The 19,708-nt window shown below is 43.2% G+C and overlaps 1 protein-coding gene across 1 annotated transcript in view; it reads right to left on the bottom strand.

The window, feature by feature from the left end:
* Nucleotides 1–19,708, bottom strand: part of LOXHD1 (lipoxygenase homology PLAT domains 1) — a 143,575-nt gene that overhangs the window by 75,073 nt on the left and 48,794 nt on the right. The window contains exons 11-16 of the mRNA XM_032945637.2: nucleotides 19,169–19,255; nucleotides 14,111–14,246; nucleotides 10,685–10,839; nucleotides 7,110–7,270; nucleotides 3,659–3,735; nucleotides 2,020–2,216 (exon numbers count right to left, since the gene is read on the bottom strand). Coding sequence (XP_032801528.1) covers nucleotides 2,020–2,216; nucleotides 3,659–3,735; nucleotides 7,110–7,270; nucleotides 10,685–10,839; nucleotides 14,111–14,246; nucleotides 19,169–19,255 — 813 coding nt within the window. The remainder of the gene's footprint in view (nucleotides 1–2,019; nucleotides 2,217–3,658; nucleotides 3,736–7,109; nucleotides 7,271–10,684; nucleotides 10,840–14,110; nucleotides 14,247–19,168; nucleotides 19,256–19,708) is intronic.

Below are 19,708 nucleotides of genomic sequence, written 5' to 3'. Positions count from 1 at the left end.
TGCAGAGCAGACATCGTTTTTATAAATGAAGAAAAAGCCACAAACGGTAAACAGTATAATCAGTCACCAGAACCCGGAAAAAAAAGATTTAGAAATGAAAAGAGAGACTTCAGCGTAAGTAAATGTAGGGTTTGCTCACGCGAAATATTCATCCGAACAAAAGAAATGGGTCTGCATCGTGAGGTATTCAGGTAATCGGATGACAATGCAATGCATTGGCTACAGCGCTCCTCTTCGTTCACTCTCGAGTGATGTTTTTCCCCTCCCCCCGGGCCCAACCCCCACAGCCACATTGCACTGTGGCAGCAGGCATCTCGGCAAGTGAAACGGAAAGAAAATCAAAACAGCAGGGCATCAGGATAATGAGAAGGTTGAAACTGTAATTATGAGGCCTAATATTGGTGAAAATAGGATCAGTTTGCCATATTCGTACAATGCTACAGAAGCACACAATGCCTTTCACTTTTAAGTTTGCGGAAATTTAGTTATTACCCACAATGCCATTTGGCCTAAATATCTTGACATTTAATGTGCATCGTTTGATATTGTGTCTTGGCCTGCATGTGATTTTGTTTCAGCTGTCCTGGTAATGATTGACTCGAGAGGGAGTTTCCTCAATTTTATCCAGACCGTGCTATTGGTGTCATGAAATGAGACAATTAATCAACTAAGGAACCCTTGCAGGGCAAGTGTATCACCCTGTGTTAGAGAATGGCCCACGTTCAGTCATATCACAGAACTGCTTCTGAAATATCTCAAAAAAGTATCCTCTTCGCCACATTAACATTTTTCTACCGACCCTGCTACAGAGAGAAATGTTAACCACATGACAACTAAATCCATAATTTGTATTCTCATCATGTAAGTTCTGCTAAATTATGCATCACATCATTATTGTGCAGTAATTGGTGACTAAGATGAGAACCCCATTTAAGCTCAGGCAGCTGCTTGAATGTAAACCCAGGATCTCAGTGGTGCGAGCTCAGCTCTATGATCTCCGAGCCACCCAGCCACCTGACTGTAGAGGGTTATTTTACAACTGTAGATTGGCACAAAATCGCATTAGTCAGCACATTGTGACACTCTGATAGAGCACTCAATTCATAATTGAAAGCTTATGAGTCCTATGCCCCATTTAGCAGGTACCGTACGTAGCCAACCGTGCTAAACGGAGGTGGTTGACAAATTAAGTACCAGTTTGGGGGAATTCGACTATATTGGTCCAATGAAGAGTGGCTCTTGCCATAAGAATGTGGAATTACCACCACTGGCTTAGTTTTAACAGAGATGAGCACTGTTCAATGCCATTTCAAGCACAAATAGGCAATGACTTTTGATCAGAATTATACAAAGCATGCTGCTAATTAATCGGATAATTTTCCTTTTATGATGAAAATGTTATAAAATGTTTAATTGCACCTAAAATATCACTACTCAATCATAATGATGTGCAATCAGTGTGAGTGTGCATCCACATGTGTATATGCATGTCAGTTTAGGATGGGTGGGGCAGACGTTAGTGGACCGCTGCGTTTTGTTGAATGGATTCAAGTCCTGGTCACGTACAACGTCAGTCGCAAGATAACAATATTGGAGTTTTGGAAACAATTCCACCACCATTGCAAGTATGATTCTGGCCTTAACAGGCACTTGCTTACGATATTTTCCCCGACAGTCTCAGCGGGTGAGCAGCAGCAACATGGTGACAATCTCAAGCCACTGCAGAATATCAGTATGTAGCATTAGGTGTGTTAACTTAAATTGTAAAGTGGACGATTACGCCATTATTCCCACATTCATAAGTCATTATTCAGACTTATAACCTTGGCAGAAAAATGTGCGCACTGTTCAAATCTGGGCACTTACCAAATCCGCTGGCCCATGCTCACCAATACCAATAACACACCGATTGCTTGATTCAACAAGCAATGGCAGAATGAATCAGAATTCTGATAAGGCAGTGCCTATTTTTGGTCTCAACCAGATAACCCGTCATCATCCTGTGGCTGAACATGGCACCTTGCCAACGTCCGCTGTCTGCACGGTGAAGACGTCGACGCGGTTCCGTGAGAACTTGTCCCCGAGGCCGTTGTCGGAGACCTTGAGGGGCAGGCGGCCCGTGTCACCTCGCGAGCCGTGCAGCTTGAGGAAGACGTGCGAGTCCGTGTTGGCGCCACGCATGTCGCCCGTCTTGATGTGGATGTGGTAGCTCACATCTGCGCCCCCCCAACCCACCGGCAGAGAACAAACGCACACGTTCCTTCTTTGGTTTGGGCCAATCCGTTGCTCAAAATGGCCACACTAGAACACACTCAAAATGGCTGCCATGGAAACTACTGTAGAGCATTACTTGAATTTTTTAATGATTTCCAAAACAAAAACATGATTAATTTGGTATCTATTTTGCCTTCTCTGGATTTTGTAGACCAAGAATGTCACTGAAGTACCATTATACGACACTGAATAGAAATTTCTCATTGCGCTGATTAGAGATATATAATTACAACAGTGCTTGCAGTTCCTACATTCATAATTGCTCCCTATAAATGAAAACACATAATTAAAAGATTATTTAAAACATTTTCTCTACTAATAAATGTCCAGCTATTTTGGTAAAGTGCATGACACAAAAAGGTAGCGACCAGGGACTGACACAACCCAAAAGGTTATGTTGAATATTTTAGTTTTATATAGCGTTGTCGTTCATGCAAATTGCATCTCACAATTTGGAGGACTCACAGACAATCTGGCAGTCAGCAAGGCGGTGAGATGGTGCCAACAATTGCCCAAACACTACAGTCCTCTATATATTCAAATGTTTCCATCCCATCAACGGATGTTTACACTTATGGGAGGGCACCGGTGCACGAGGAGGAAACCCACGCATGTGAGGTGGCAACACTCTATCCTAAACAGAAGGGACAGATTATATTGGTCCACATTTTGCTGTACCACCTTCTCCTGGAAAGCCATGGAATAGTACCTCCCTGATGCCCATGGAAAGGGAGTTTTGGAACGTGTGTGCGATCCACAAACCCTTGCCTCAACAGTGCTGGATTACAAACGTGCTCCATCACTGTCCACGTGTTTTTTTTCTTCCAGAATTGATCAAATAAGTACCGATATATTGTAATTTAATCGTAGTGCTCTTACAGACAAACTGGCCCCCAAAATGTATATTTCTTTACCAAGTGGATCAGTGTCCACCAATGGATATTAACACTGGACAAAGTTATTTGAGCATGACAGCACTTTTGATATTTTATGGCACTAATAAACGCTAAACATGCAATATCTTTAATAATGAAAACTTTTACTAAATAGACTAATTTCTAGTAGGAGTTCAGATATTTTAAAACATTTGCATTGTGAGAGAACTTGTTCTTGTGAACACAGCTCATGACGATCAACTTAGCAAGTGCAATCCCGGGCCCCAATTACCATTTCAATAACAGCAATGTAACCGCTCTGCTTCCTTGAGGTGCACACGTAAAACGGGCGGCATAAGTGGCCACACGACGCAACAATCGACGTCCCTCTGTGGTCGTTTTATTAATATGATGCGGACGGACGCCGATATCGACGCCGCACTGTCAGCTTATGTCGCCCCGGCAACAGCAGACACCGCCGTCGCGTCTGTCGCGGACGCTCGACTCACTCTTCAGCATCTGCGCATCTCCCAGCGGCACGAGCTCCCGCACAATCTGCCCATCGTCCTCGTCGTCATCCAGCCACCTGCGGGACGGAGAACCGTCGCCGTCAGTGGCAGTCGCGCTCACTGGAGCAATCCGGTCGTCAAAGGCTGGTACCCATAATCCTGCACTGTTGCTCCATTTTCATCAGGATGTGCTTTTGACCCAATTTAAAATGTATCTCACTGAAATGTCAAGTTATATGTATTTATGTTAATGCTTAATTGTAATTCATGTTGAATGTTTTTTTTGCATAATGTTTATATTGACATTTTATTGTATGTTTACTGCATGTATTTGCTTGGTCCAGGCATTACTTGGAAAAGAGATGAAGAGTCCCAATGGGCCCTCATGCAAATGAACAGCCCTTTTGTCATTCCACTGCTCGATGATGGCCTCCCCATGCCGTGCAGCTCATGGGAGGTATTTGACCATACTTCACCGTCCTGATCAGTGCTCGTTGATGAAGGTGGAGAGCATAGATGTGGGAGTAGAAAGTCCAATATAGCCCATGTAAGCCCTATTGGGATCGTATGTGGCTTCAAATAAAATACATAAATTAAAGAAAGATTGTTTAGGAAACTTTTAAAACACCAAATATGGGATTACAATAAGTAACTTCTAACCAGAGTGATTATTGTTTCGTGAAATAAACCTTGGGACTAAGCCAATATTTGTTTATCAAATGTGCCAGTCATCTCTCAGCAAGGCTGCTGGAGTATACAGTAAATAGGGCATTACTATGCATTGCCAAGACTATTAGGTCGCTCTGCCTATTTCATGGTTAGCTAGCGACTGGGCCAGTTTGTACTGTGGACTGCTTTGGAATTAGGACGTGCATGTGGGTCAAGTCAAGCCAAAGTGATTTCGTGCTCAAATGAGCATTGAAGGCAGTGTTCAGCTCCTGTTTACAGCCCTGGTCAGTTGTGTAAATTCCTCTTTCTTATGGCAGGGGCGAATCTATCGTTGGATAACCACTGTTAACTTCCCTACAACAAAGTGGTACTCATTTTATGGACCTTGGAGGGATGATGGGCTGAGTTAACCTCCCAACTGGCATTTTCAACTCGTGACTTTCCCATTACAATCCACGCTCCCTCCCACTGAGCCACCTGGTTGGTTATAGATGTGGATAATCATTAATTAAACTGTAAAGTGCTCTTTATTAAGGCACTTGATGTCAAACAAATTAGGACTGGTAAGAGAGAAATGCCTATGATGTGCAACAGTGTTGGACGTATTCAGACTAACCGACTTTTTACATCCGAACTGGAATCACGACGGTGTATTCAGTTTAGCGTATGCATCAGACCATTGACCTATGCCACAAATAAGCAATGTTTAATGCAACTAAAGGTAATGAATTACCTTGAAACTGACACCCCATGTGTATTATTAGGCTGATTTAGAATGGTTGCTGAATTTGTTGAACTGCCACTTCCCCCCACACCGCCCCCGTGTCAAGATACTCACAGCAATCTGGTACATTTCTAGAGGGGAATTACCAACGTATGCTACGGACATTTAAACCCATGCATCATTGATTTCAAGAGTGAGCCATCGTGCTCATGCGAGACCAAAGACTCAACAACAAAAATGACAACTGTTATGGCTCTATAACTTTTTTCCATCAATGTCTCGTTTGAAAGATATTTTACGGAAGTCATCTGGTTCTCACATGGTCATATGCAAGACATTGACTCCAGCTTGTAGATGCACAGCCATTTTATGTGGCACGGGCTGTCCAGCATGAGTTTGAAGTTTCATTAATAATAACAACAAAAAACACAATTACATTTGCGATCAAGAACCCTGTCGTGACATCACTCGATTAATCATCGACACATTAAAGCTGTGATACTAATATAAAGATCCTGACCATAACTTTAAATGCTTGTTTTCTAACTAACAAAGTCTCAAACCTGTGCAAGACATTCCAAGACACACAGCCAATAGGAGCGTAAGGATCCGTCGATTCTGCAATCAAAATGTATTGTTACGCTCACGGTGCACATGTAGTGAGTGACTTCCGAGACACGACGTGTAGAGGGCTCCTTGTTTATTTCTCACACTTTACAGGCACAATCACTGAGTGACATATATATTGGGCTACGCATGGCATACAGCCCCATCGCTGGCATCTAACTATATAGCTGGCTGACTAATACAGCGACGACGACGATGGGAGCCATACAGCGGATCGGCCATGTGGCTGGACGATGAAGAAAAGATGACAGCGAAGACAGCGACGGCAGCCAAGACCCGGACCCCCACGACAGCCCCGAACCTCCGGTTACGTCCCCCTTATATACTCCTCGGCGTGGCCATGCCCCGCCTCCGGCCACGCCCCTTTCTAGAACCTTCGAGCAGGTTCCCGGAGCTTCCCAACCGATCCCCGCCTCTGACCTTTAGCCCAGTTATGCCCCCTTTATGGTTGGCTATTATATAACGCACCCATACCCGTAATTATCCCTCCTGGTCAACAAATGGCACCCTGTCACTACACAGCATAACGTTCACATGGTACATGCATACTATTCACTGCGTGAGAATCAATTATTTCCAATTCGTAAACGTTGTATCACTGCGAGGGACGTCCTCTTTGGTGTGTTCCTTCCTTTGGCCACCACTCCATTGCTAACCCTGACTACCGTCCCTATGAGCGACATGTCCTGCATAGCTTCAGGTTGTGTGCAGGAGCCGGATGGATTGTCACATTGCATGGTTGATGATCATGGTTTTGGCTGATGAGCATGATCATTTGAATATTATTGCATCACATGATCTCATTATTATCTATTCTTGCATATGATGGAAATATGTTCAGGAGCTAAATGCCAATGTTGATGTCTGCTAGCTACAAGAAGGGCTTCAGGAGAGGGTTTGTGTAGTTTTGCTTCTCCACCTCCCTTGAAGGAGCGCAGACTACAGTAGTTTACTTTATCGTCCATCTCGTAAAAGTGCTGCATTCGAATCATGACAATTTAGTCACAAGTGGACGAACCCCTAAAAGTCTAACAGCCAAGGTGCTTTTCTTCAAGATATTAGCTATTTAGGGTTGCCTTTTCCTTCAATTTCATAAACTTGATAGGTAATTATATAAAAAAAACAACACTCAGAAGACAACACTGTTTCCCGAAACACACACAGTACTGATGGAACACGTGGGTAGGTATGGCGGGGTGAGGACACAAGGAGCCTGCTGTGGCTTTATCGGTAAGTCAAGGAAACGCTATTTTTTCTTCATAATTCTTTCCTCGACAACATGTATTTTTTTGTTCGTTCACAGTTTCCATTCATCGTCTTGAGATGTGATCAGATTAAGACGACGTGCACGAACATGAATCTTTTTGTTGTGCTCGGGCACTGGATGTACAACGGTCAACGGGTGACTAATGGTTTGCCGGCACACGTCACCTGTTGCAGGGGAACTCCACCTCCTCAGCATTGACGGCGTCCATCTCTTTCACCATGATCTTGTCGAGGAACCAGCCCGAGCTCCCGCCCCGGCCATCGTGCCCAATGCGCACGCGTGTCACGCGCTTCAGCGTCACGCACTCAATCACAAACTCATCCACCTGTGGGACAGCCACAAAAATCAGACTTTTGGGGCAAGTGATGTTCTCGAGTAGCAGCTATGACGGTTGCCATGGCACACGAAGGGTGTGGGTAGCTAGCACCACGCCTTGCCGCCTTTGTCTCCCGAGTAGGTGTTTTCACACATCACACCAGGTACTCGAGGCTGAGTCGATCGAGGAGAAACCCAGGACCGGTTCAAATAATCATCACCGTTGTTGGTTGATGCCTCCCCCCCACACACACTTTTAGACTGTGCAAGATTGAAGATTTCTTACAAAACAGCCACGTTTGAGGTCTGAGTAAAGACTCGATAAAACGGTACTTGACCCAAAGTTATACCAAAATCATAAGAAATATTTACAGCACTTCTGTTATTAACGCTGAACAGATGGGTTGGTGGGACTGCCAGGAGATAATAGTTTTGCTGAACATGATGGCTGAGATGATTGGTTGATGTGTTGTCATAAACGTTACCACTAAGATTATAAAATATACACACGATCTTAATATTGTGTACTGAGTTTATATTATTTAGTTCAACTCAAACACCTTCTTGCTATAAACAGATCAATGAGAGGCCTATTTCCGAAGAAGTATTCCCAGATATCTTGAACAGTGTTTTGCCATGTTTAACAGGCAGGAATAAAAGTGTTTATATATAAATTATTCACAATAGATGTCACTGTAAAAATGGTTTGCTATGGCACTGGAAGAACATAAAATGTAATTCTGTTTTTTTTATTAAGGCCTTTAAAAGAGAACCATGTCCAACTACTGAACATGATACTAAAACATACATCCAAAAATAAAGTCAGGAAAAATTTAACGTAATCAGTAGCTAATTGATCTACAAAGCCTTATCAAATGTAAATGTCCGGACAGTATTCTTAGTTTTTTCGGTAAAGTCACGTTGAAGAGAAACAACAAAATAACAAAATATATATAAAACAATAAAAAATTCTCACGACGTTTCGACCATAACTCAAACGGTCATCATCAGGTGTGTCGGTTTGCAAACCGATATTTTGTTATTTTGTTGTTTCTCTTCAACGTGACTTTACCGAAAAAACTAAGAATATGAATTACTGCAGTCACGAAAGCTTTAAATCAAAATTTTTTGTCCGGACAGTATTATATTCAAACCAGAGAGAAAACTACTTCAAAATGAAGATTGAAAACAATAATTCAAGTCATATCATAACCGATGATTGCATCTTAATGTTAGAAACTCATACGTAATTAAAATACTAATAAATAATAACATCAATGAAGGCAGTCGGGTTGCCCGTGGATCATTCCCTAACCACCGAATCATCTTCCAAGGTTAAATTCTCGCAAACGTCCAACAATGGCTCAAGCTTGCCGTCTGCCTTAGGGTAGACATCAAAGGTGTGGGAAGAAGCGCCACACTCTGTGTGTGGGTGTCAGGGATAAAATCCCAGGATATCGAATGATCCACAAATGTGCCCATGTTCTCTGCGGCAGGATTCTTGTCTGTTTTTTTTTGTTTCGCCGCACTGCTGTCTAACGTTAAGTACTTTAATCCGTTACACACTTTATCCGATTTACACCTTGCACGTACAGATGCGGTGTTTGTGCGATCCTGTTTCTAATCCGATATAAATCACATTGGTACTGCACAGCATGGCAGGTTTGCTCCCTTTTTTTCAGAGCAATATGATTGTAATATTTGTTAGATAATGACCAATCACTCTTTGGTTCTTTCGGTAAAGTCATGTAGAAATACATTTTATTAAATAATAATAGAATACGACGTTTCGATTGCAACACAAGCAACCATCATCAGGTACAAATGAATGATTAAAAAAAACATAGTACACTTGGAAATATAATGCAATACAACACAGAGAGTCGACCAACACAACAGTCAACACCCCACCTGGTTGATTGTGTTCTTCCAAAGATTGCTCAATTTGAGAGAGAGACAAAACATAGACACGCGGAGACACACAGACAGACACACAAGCAGAGAGAGACTCACACAGAGAGAGACACACACAGAGAGAGACTCACACAGAGAGAGACACACACAGAGAGAGACACAGTGTGTGAGAGACACACAGTGTGTGAGAGACACTGTCTCTCTCTCTGTGTTCTATGTTTTGTTTTCACCTATATTGTGTCAAAAAAACTCTACATATTTTTTTTGTTCAAGTACCCATAAATTAACTGGAGAAATTTTCAATAAACATCCTCATGATACAACCAAATACGAAATCGTGGATATGGGAACGCATTCAAAAGACGGGAAGCTGAGCGATAGGAAAGTCCACATCCTCGTGTACGTGACTACATCTTTGTTACACGTATCGGATGTGGGAGGAGCAGTGGTGCAGTGGTTAGCGAACTGCGCCATGAACCCGATGACCTGCCTTCAATTCCAGACCACGGTTAACATCAGTGGCGAGCGATATCTGAATGGGTTTCCGCCCCCAGCTTTACCAACCCACATTGACCGGTGCGATTAAGTATTACGGTTAACCAACTTCTATTACTGAAGAGGTGCGTGAGAGGCTTCCATACAGCAGTAGATTGACCAACGGCTGTTAATTGTTGGATGTGCTGCAGCAGAATGAATGTTAAGGGCGGTTACTTAACGCAGGAATAGTGAATGTGTTCGACGGCATGCTGCAGAGGTTGACGGTTCAAATCGGGAAGGTTGCCCTGGTTAATACTGTCGGTATATGAAGCATTTTTCGGCGGAATTTGCTTTGCAGTGGACACTAACGAATCCGTTATTTTATTCGAAACGAGTATGCCATTGTGTGACCGCGTCACGATACAATTTTACTAAATTTGAAAATGATTCGCAAAATTACTCAATTGGGATGATACATAGCAGCAATAATCGCCCCCTACTGGCAGACTAATGTCCACTTGCAGGCCATCGCTGAGTTACCTTGTGCCACACAGGAACAGCTACCCTGGTGGATGCTTTTAGAATGTTTGAGATGAAACTAGACAATGAAACTTAACATTTTTTATTTTACCAGGTAGGGCCCACTGAGTTGTATAACGCTTTTTCACAAGCGATCTGGCCACAATTGATAGCTCAACAAAGTGGCTTATCATGTGGAAATGTATAGCAGCCAAATGCTCTAAATGCGTGTTTCTAAATGTGTTTCTAAATGTGTAGGAAAACACCGGAGGACCTGAAGAAAAATCCACGCGCCCACAGGGAGAGAAAAATGCAAACTGCAAATACTGTATACAACAGGCGTCAGGGTCGGGTTCGAACCCACGACCCCCGGTATACCAAGCGAGGTAGTAAACATCTCGCCACCGTGGTGCCCATGATATATGACGTAAGGGGCTTTTAGTTGCTGAGGCACCTAAGCCCCATCTAAGCAAAAGGTTACCACAGATGATTATAAGAGGAGTTGCATGCTCACGTTTCCTCTCTCAAACTTGTTCACGTTGTTGCGGCTGGTGTAGAGCATACGGTCGCCCGTGTCGCCCTGCTCCCCATAGAGACACACGAACACGTTGGCATCCGTGCCGCCGCCCCCGTGTTTCCCCGTGTGGATCGTCACCAGGTACTTGACCACTGCACGCAGCAGATCCAGAGTGCCACAGTTGTTAATCTGTGCTCCACGCACGGTGAGCTGGGTGATGCCAAGTCCAAGGTTCTGATGCATCTCAGGGCGCCGATTATGAAAATTATGATGAGGAGGATGATAATGAGAGTATGGTGGAAATGGCTAAGACAGTGGTGATCATGATGATGGTGATCAAGATCAAGGCATTACTACCATTAAATAACTAAATCACACTGAATGCAATCGATATTATCTGATATCAGAAGATAAGCAGGTTTGAACCTGGCTAGTACTTGAATGGGAGACTGCCAGGTGATGTATACTCAGGCTGCAAAATGACCAAGAGATAGCAGGAAAAAAATATAATTTAATATATATGTGCATAGGTTTGAGTGTTACCTCATATGTATGGGTTGTATTCTGGTACTGCAGTTTCCTCTCACTTGCTAAAATACTGATCAATGGAACTGGCCAAACATCCGAATGCAGGTCACCTTTAAAATAAATGTGACATCTCAGTGAAGCTTTCCTGAGTAAATAAAGGGCATCATTATTATGAGTAGTAGTAATGCGACTGACGCCATCACACCTCACAATTACTTCTTTTCATCTTCTGCCAGATTTTATTCTGCCACATCACACACCTGACCTCAAAGATCTGCTCTTAAAGTCTCACCCCGCTCTGAGGCTCAGATTTCTCTCGCCATCACCGACCTCTGCGTGCCACTGCAGTGCTCATCTCTGTGACCTGTCCGAAACACCCTGTGCATGTACCCCTCCCTCTGCGTGCACACCAACTATGCACTCTATCTTTTGTGTTGTAGTGAAGCTTTCTGATCAACGCAGGATGTAGTTGTTACTTCTACAGAGGTGTCTCATATAAGTAAAGGGACTTTGAAGAATGTTGCAACCATTGGTGCTTGTTACTGAAAAGCCCCAAGAGAAAAAATAATTCTGTGAACCCAGGATTTTGGTGAAAATGTCATCAGGAATGAGGCATCACCCTGGTACGTGTTAGACTAGGGGTTGGTAACCTGCGGTTCCACAGCCGAATGCGACTCTTTAAAGCACTACTTCGTGACGTCATTTATTGAGGACCACCATTTTGTAATCACGTGTCTTGTGGCTCTTGAAATATTGAGTTTTTGTTTCCGAATTCGAAAAAAAATGGCTCTTCTTGTTATTCCAGTTGCGACTCCTGTATTAGGACGAATCAAGCGATCAAGAAGAGCGTTAGTGCAGTCCTGGCTGGAGGGCCAAAACCAAGAACACCTCGTACCTGAGGAAGCCTGTGTGTCACCGATGCTCCTTTTCCACTGGCAAATCCGAGGCCGAGTCAGCGTGGGTGGTTTTCCACTGGCTAATTGCCAAGTCAGAACCAAACAATATAACATGTTCGCCTTTCGTGACTTCTCAATTTGGCTCAGGACCAAAGCTGTGCCAATTTGGCAGGGGTATTTGAAATCATTTTTGTTTGGTCATTGCGAGTGACTTTTCAGTCAGTACAATGTGAGGAAGCGTCACAACTGCGTCATGTGCATGCGACTCGGCTCAGCTGCCACAGCAGAAGAAAGCAACCTGGCCCCCAGCTTGGCTCGGAAGTGCGGCGTAAGAGAAGTAAAGGAAAACTGTTCTGCCCCACGGCAGATATGGGGGTGTGGTTACACAGGAACTTCCTGATATGGTGTTGAGTTTGGTCATGTGACCAGGAAGTTACGATATAATGTCCTCTAAGCCACGAGGCAGGGGTGTCAACCATTACACAGAGTACAAAATTGAGGCACAATTAGCGTCTCAGTGAAGACGGGTGCATCTGTTCACTGTGGGATTTTAAAAACCATTGTCTGTAAGTTCGTTTAAATTCTTATAAGTCATACCTCGGTATACGACCGCTTTGGAATATGTCGAATTTGGTATACGTCGTGTTTTGACGAGAAAAAATGTCTTGGGATACGACGTCTTTCTTGGGATACGAGGCGCTTGCTAGAACTTGTCTGGGTCGGGATGAGTCACCGCGTACCCGCGTATACCCCGTTCACGACTGAAACAAAGCGCCGCTCCTCAGTCTGCCTGTACAGTAGATCTCGTTCAGTGCACAACCCTTGCTATAACTCCAAGTCAAGAAAAAAGACAGAAAAGAGAAAAAAAAACCCCAGAATTTCAGCTTCCTGAAGTTTTAATGGAAGGGGACTCTCCTTCCAAAAAATAACATCTCCTCCTCCTCCTCCCCTTCCTCACCACCATCCTCGTAGGCTATCAACTCCTCTCAGGAAGGTAAAGTGACGTTAAATTGTATTTTCATTTCAATTTATTTTAATTTATTTATGCATTTATTTTAATTTAATTATGCATTTTAGTAATAAGTAGTGTCTACATTATGTTATACAACCCCATTAATGTATAATATGCCATAAAAAATATCATTTCTTATACTCTGGAACGGATTATTTATTTTCCCTGTATTTCTTATGGGAAAAATTCGTTTGGTATACGTCACTTTCGGTATAAGTCCTACTTTTTGGAACGAATTAACGACGTATACTGAGGTACCAATGTACTGGGAATGCTGTTATAATGTTAGGATTGCCGTTATAATGCTGAAAATGTCTTTATGATGCTGTTAAATTGTTATGATAAATGAGGCCTAGTTAACAACAAAGCCTGCCACTTGTGAATGTTATTTGTAGTTGGATAAGTCGAGCCAGACTTGTGCCCGTGTAACTTTAATGCGATCTTGAGAGCAAGGATCAAGAAGTATCTCATCCACAGTTCAGTGTTATATGCAGCACACATTTCGGCTGCAGTATGGTGATTACACAAAGTGACCTTATTTAACACAGTAGCTTATCCTCTTGTTGTATAGCTATTCAGTGCTAATGTAGGTGCCTGGTCCATCCAGGACCTATTGTTGAGATCCAAGTTATCTAAGACAATGTTATGATGCTCCAGTGATTAATTGTATTGATATTGCCCACATTAACAGATGCTGTATTTTGTGCTGTGTTATTCCATCAGTTTCACCTCGTTTTAGTCATTAAATACGTTGGAGTCGGATGTTCACCCTGGCTCTGAAGGTTTATTGAATGCGAGGTTAACTTCTTGGATAGTGGCGCAAAGCAGGGCACAGCGAGGCCGAGACAAAAACCGAAATGTGGTTAACTTTGCGAGAGAAATCCACTGTCGTGTTAATGCTAACACACATTTATTGAACAACAATAAAAAAAAAACTACCTTCTGTCTCTTTACTTTTTGGAACACCGTCGAATTAAGAACCTTTACCGGGCTGTGGCTCTTCAACCATCTCCCCCTCTGCAGAGAGCTCGCGCACGGTGAAGCCATCTTCCTCGTTGGCGTCGAGCCAGCGGCCGCACATGAAGGAGTACTTCTCCTTGGTGAAGTACTTGAGCAGGGTCACCTGGAGCAGGGGGAATACGTGTGCACACACAACAAAGAACCCCCGTGTAGCCTTGACAGACTGTTGGCCCAAGTGCTGTTAGCGAGTAGCGGCTGTGAAGGCTGGCGCGGCACGCGAAAGAGGTGGGAGACCAGCACCACGCCGGGTCGCCTTTGGGTGCCTAAGTACTTATTTTAGGCCGAGTCAACTGAATCAAAGCACACATGCGCACACAAGAGCTCCGTTAAAGTAAGATACAAATGAAGCAACAATAAGTGTTTACTCTGTAGGCAGCTGAGGAATATAGTGCATCTGGGAGTAAGTCCAACCGAGGAGAGGCAGCGATGATTTTAGCTCATGCGCAGCAGGCGCTCGGTCGATCGTTGCATCACGCAACTTTGAGAGATGGTGGCGAATTGGGGAGGCCTTCTTCCAGCAGTGGATTGATCATGGCTGATGCTGAAGATACATAGGAAGTTCACGTTGCATGCCTAGAGGAAGCTGTCGTGTGGAAATTAGCTTTTTGGAAGAGTGTTGGCCCCGGTTGAGGAGTATCAGCAGCAGCATCCATGCTCTGTCCACTGCTGGATGACGCACTCCCCATGTCGCCGTTATCCCTCACGGTTCCGCGATTCCACCATCAATCTCTCTCCTGTGCGAGGGCTGATCTCATTTCCCCATCTCCGTGGTGAGGTATCGATCATGAAATGTCAAGCTGAAGAGGAAGGCTAAAAAGCTCATTGTTGGAAACTTCTGGGAAGCTTTCCACAAGACGGCAAAAAGCATCCGCATATTTTGTTGAAACTCTTCACCATCATTGGCCCCACTCTAACAACGCCACTTTAGGCCATTGCATATGTTCAGCATAATCAGTGGTAGAGAGGTTGCTTTTTTGTGTGGAACCAGCCACAAATGCGATAATTCTGGCAGAAAGTGGCCAAATGATGGATCGATCTAGCTACACGAATTGGGCCCAAAGATCCTTTCTGTACATCCGAGCATTGTGGCTCGGATGCAAATTTCCACTGCCACCCTTGAGCCAGTATATAATCGAAATTCCATTTTTTTTTTGGTGGGAGCCAGTCCCTCAGTAGGCCAATATGGTGGGATGATAGACTGAATGAATCCCCAAATCATTTACATGCATCTGGAATATTTACTTTGTGAATCCAGCGCTGTAACCACAAGCACCACCAAGGCGAATGAATGTTACATGCGCATTCACGTTATATATGAACAATGGATCTGTGTCACTGGACCAGCAATTAGCCCAAGAGAATGAAGAAAAAAACACAGGCCAGGTGATCATGATAAGGGTCAAGGGGTCATTACGGCTAATGCCAACAATGCCGCCACTCCTCACTGCTTGCTTTCTTCCTTTTGCCAGTTCCATTACCTATTGTATAGTCGACAACTGAGCTTGAATATCCACCCTTATATAGACGAGAGATGATAAGAAAATACAATTCGACAGTGTCACATGGTCAGAGAGCTCTCACAAGTGTCCCCTATTCAGTTTCAGTCTGCACTGAGTGGGTATCACCAAGATACTGGGTCAAATCTAGACAGCCACCCATGATTAAACCAAGTTTTTTCAGGTGTGAATCATTGAGAGTCTCAGCCTGGTTTAAAAGTGCACAATGTTAAATTTGGCTTTCAATTAATTCAGCATAATCCAGGAGTGAGGAAATATGAAATCAGTTTGTTTTGGTGTGCAAGGAATATTGAAAAAGTGCACCACCCAACGTGAATAAGATGTCTTTTGAAATAACCCCTACAAGTATTGCAGCTCCATGACTTAAATCTTTTTTCATCAGGCGATGTTATACTAACTGCGGCGAGAGTTCCAAATGGGCATTTCTTCGTCGCATAACATGAGGCTGTGATCAGGAACGGGATACGTTTGGGGAAAAAAAACATCAATCGTAATGTTGTATTTATATTAGCAGCTCTGCATTAGATTGTTCGGAATGTAGATTCAGAGAAGAGACATCTTGAAATTATCCAAGTTCCTGCTCCATTTACTGATGAAACAATTATCTCTTGTGCACCATTTCATGGTTCATAAAGAGACTTAACAGAACGATAATGAAAACAAAGTAAACATGTCTGCCAGTTTAAGTGAACATGGAACCATGCCTGACAGCTCTAAGTCAGTACTGGGTATTTCACATTCCTACGGCATTTTCAGTTTCTCTACAGAACAAGCACTGTGTTGCTTATTTTATCAGCTCAAGAGAGATGATGAGCTGAATCATCAAAACCTGACGGAAACTTGAAATCATGACCTTTTAAAAGGGCCAATTGCTCTGCCACGTTACAGCACCCCTCGAAGTATTGCAGACTATAAAGTAAGAGTGAACATGACAAGATGGAATATGCAAAAATAAAAAAGCATGAAGTGTGAGTAAGCTTGACTTAGCTTCCCCAAGACCTTGGCATTACCCCAAGTCTGAAGGCAAAACAAACCTGGTTTGGGTTCACTTGACTTTCCGCAAATGAGCATTCAATTTTAAAAATGGACAATTTGTGTTGTTCTTAAGTAAAAGCCCCGTGGCGTCTCCATTGGGGAGAAGTGCTTAAGCAATGCCTGTGTGACTCTGTTAATTCCTCTGCTGGGGGTTTACAGCAGTTGACGATCCTGACACATCCCTGTAGATCAGTGCCCGCCAAGTTAAATGGGGCGTGCTTAGCCAAATTGTCTGTTGCAGTGCACCAAGGCATGCCAGTATCACTATTACTGTGTGTATGCATGGTGTGCTTTGTGTGTGCGTGTGTGTGCGCACGTGTGTGAGTTAATGCGCATGTTAGTAGGGTTGCATTTAATCAAATGCCATTGCTTTAATGTGAATGCATTGAAATTCGAACAATTCCGAATGCACCTGCGCATATCAGCTGGAGTCATTGTAATGTAACCATAATAATGATAATTACACTGAACATGTATTGTGCCTTTTGTTGGAATGCAATTCTAGGCAATTTAAGCGATAAAAACACAGCACTTTATGTACATGAGCTCACACACACACACACACAGTCAGTACATGCGAGTCATAAAAACAACTAACTTGACTTAAATGTACACAGTAATTAACGTGCGAATGCCGTACAATACACACGTCAGAGTCACGCGCGCACAGCACGCGCAGCACCAGCCACACGTGCCTTCAGCACTATGACAACATCGCACTGCACAACACCTCCCGTTGCAGTGAGACCACATTGACAGCGACGAGGAATGCGCTCACATGTGGCTGTCAGGCTTGCATGAGTGGAAAACTAATCAGCACGGGAAGCAGTGTGGTAATAATGCATCACGTGAAATATGGAGAGAGAGAGAGACATTTTTTAAAATAGTAATTGGTTACTGCAGCCCCCCGCAAATTGCATTGAGGCTTGATTGCGTGGCCAGGCAAAGGCGTTCTGAAAGTGGGGCAGGCCAAAATATGACACTGATGCATCCCATTAAAACAATTATTTAGAAGAGCTTATTTACATTTTGAAATCGCTAATGCAGCAGTCAACTAAAACATAGCAGCTTGTTGAATAATGTTCGTGCCCTGGCATTTCAGAGTGCCTCACGAGTGCCGAGACCAAAATACATATTCCCTGCCATCATTGATCATAATCTATATGCAGTGTCTATCTAAAATATAGAAGACTATGCTGGCAGCGAGCGATGTAGAAGCAAAGAGTGTAAATACCGTGTCACCATCGTCATTTACAATGGTGCGGCTCGCCGGCACTTCGATGAACCATCTTGAATCCGGAGTCACATTTTTTCATCTAATTTCACCATCTAATTTGTATTGTTTCTCATCCTGTTTGCACAGTTTGATTCACTCCGTTAACCTAAACATAACGGCGGCGTGTAATTTGCATGCAAATGTAGAGAAATAATTAATTATCGATTTTTATTTACATGCACAATTTGATGCACGTATTGTGAGCATCTCATATGGAAGATGGGGATGACTTGGGGAGGCCTTTGTACGGCAGTGGATTATCATGGCTGATTCAAATTATGATCGTGAGCATAAAAATAACTATACTGAATCGATGAATATATCCATCGTCACATGCTCATTGACAGACGCGACGCGGTACCTGAAACACATTTAATTACAAAAGATAATTCCACTCTGGGAAAGTTACTTCTTTCGAAGAAAAGGCTGAGAAGCCCCGCACTAAAAGGGCCATTTCCCCCAAAGCATTACTTTAGTAAGTGTTTTTATATTTTCAGTCATAATGCAGTGGTTGACTGATGTTGGCCAAATTTTTTCATCCGTTTCTTCAGTGTTACTCTGTTGTGCACATCTACATGGCTGGGTGATGCGGTTGGAGCATGCATCTCACAATTAGGAGGCTATGAGTTCAACTACCATCACCCATAATCTCTATTCGGCCAATACATTGGTATCACAGTGTCAGAAATGATCAATGTTTGTACTGAAGGATGATGGGTCTCTAGCATAGGAATGTGGAATTTACATTGCCTATATGAGCAAGGAGGCACATTTATATATCCACTCATTAATTCAAGAGGCTTTACTCGGCAATGTACTTTTCAGGTAATAATTCACACTTTCCAGGAAATGTCATTTTTAGTTAAATATTACATTTCAAAAAGTCACAGTATTCCCATGCTCATCTCTGGAGCATCTCTGTTGGCAGCCCTGAGGCAGTGATGACATTTCCACATTCCTATGGCAGGGTCAGCATTGGAAACAGGATGGCCACTGTTGATGTTCCGCTGAACGGTAGGCATTTGTCTTGATCCGCAGATGGACGATGAGCTGAATTTGCTCCTGACAGGAATTTAAACTAAACAACATCCTAACTGTGCAATGAGAGTTCAACGAATGTGGTGGCTTCTTTGGTTTGGTGCACATGGCAGCCTGGGCTAGGCATGAATGTTAGTTTTGCCAATGCCTTCCTCTCACCTTTTGCAGATGCCAGCCCCCAAAAGGTGCACGGCTGTCGTGCCAGATCCGTATTTTGAACAGGAAGCCAATGTCTGGCAATTCAATCTGGAAGAAAATGTTAAAACACGCACACACATACACATACGTAAAGTGAAACTTCACATGTCCGACCATCACATTTTTGTGCTGACCAATAAACCTCTCATACCCAGTGCAGTCTGCGTGCATGGGAGTAACTGTCATTTCTATACACACTCAAATATCTGACATTTTACAAATGTCAGAACTATGTGATGTTGTACTGTACACCTGTTAATAAAGGACTCCTATTGGAAAAAACAAGAGGTTTTACAAATTGAAACCGCTCATTACTATTTTTACATCTTGGTATTCTTTCCACTAACGTATAAAGTGAGTAAGTGAGCACACTAGTTTAGCTGTTTATAAGCGATTCAAGCATCTGTTCACAGCAGAAGGGCCACTTGTCTCCAAGCATGCTCAGGCAAGTTTGATTTGAGAAAAACGATGTGATATCAGTGGCACGATGTTTTTTTTTTA

Source organism: Petromyzon marinus, chromosome 1 (assembly GCF_048934315.1).
Source record: "Petromyzon marinus isolate PM22_M1 ecotype Great Lakes invasive population chromosome 1, UKy_Petmar_22M1.pri1.0, whole genome shotgun sequence".
Lineage (NCBI taxonomy): Eukaryota > Metazoa > Chordata > Hyperoartia > Petromyzontiformes > Petromyzontidae > Petromyzon > Petromyzon marinus.
This window is presented reverse-complemented; position numbering and strand designations above follow the sequence as displayed.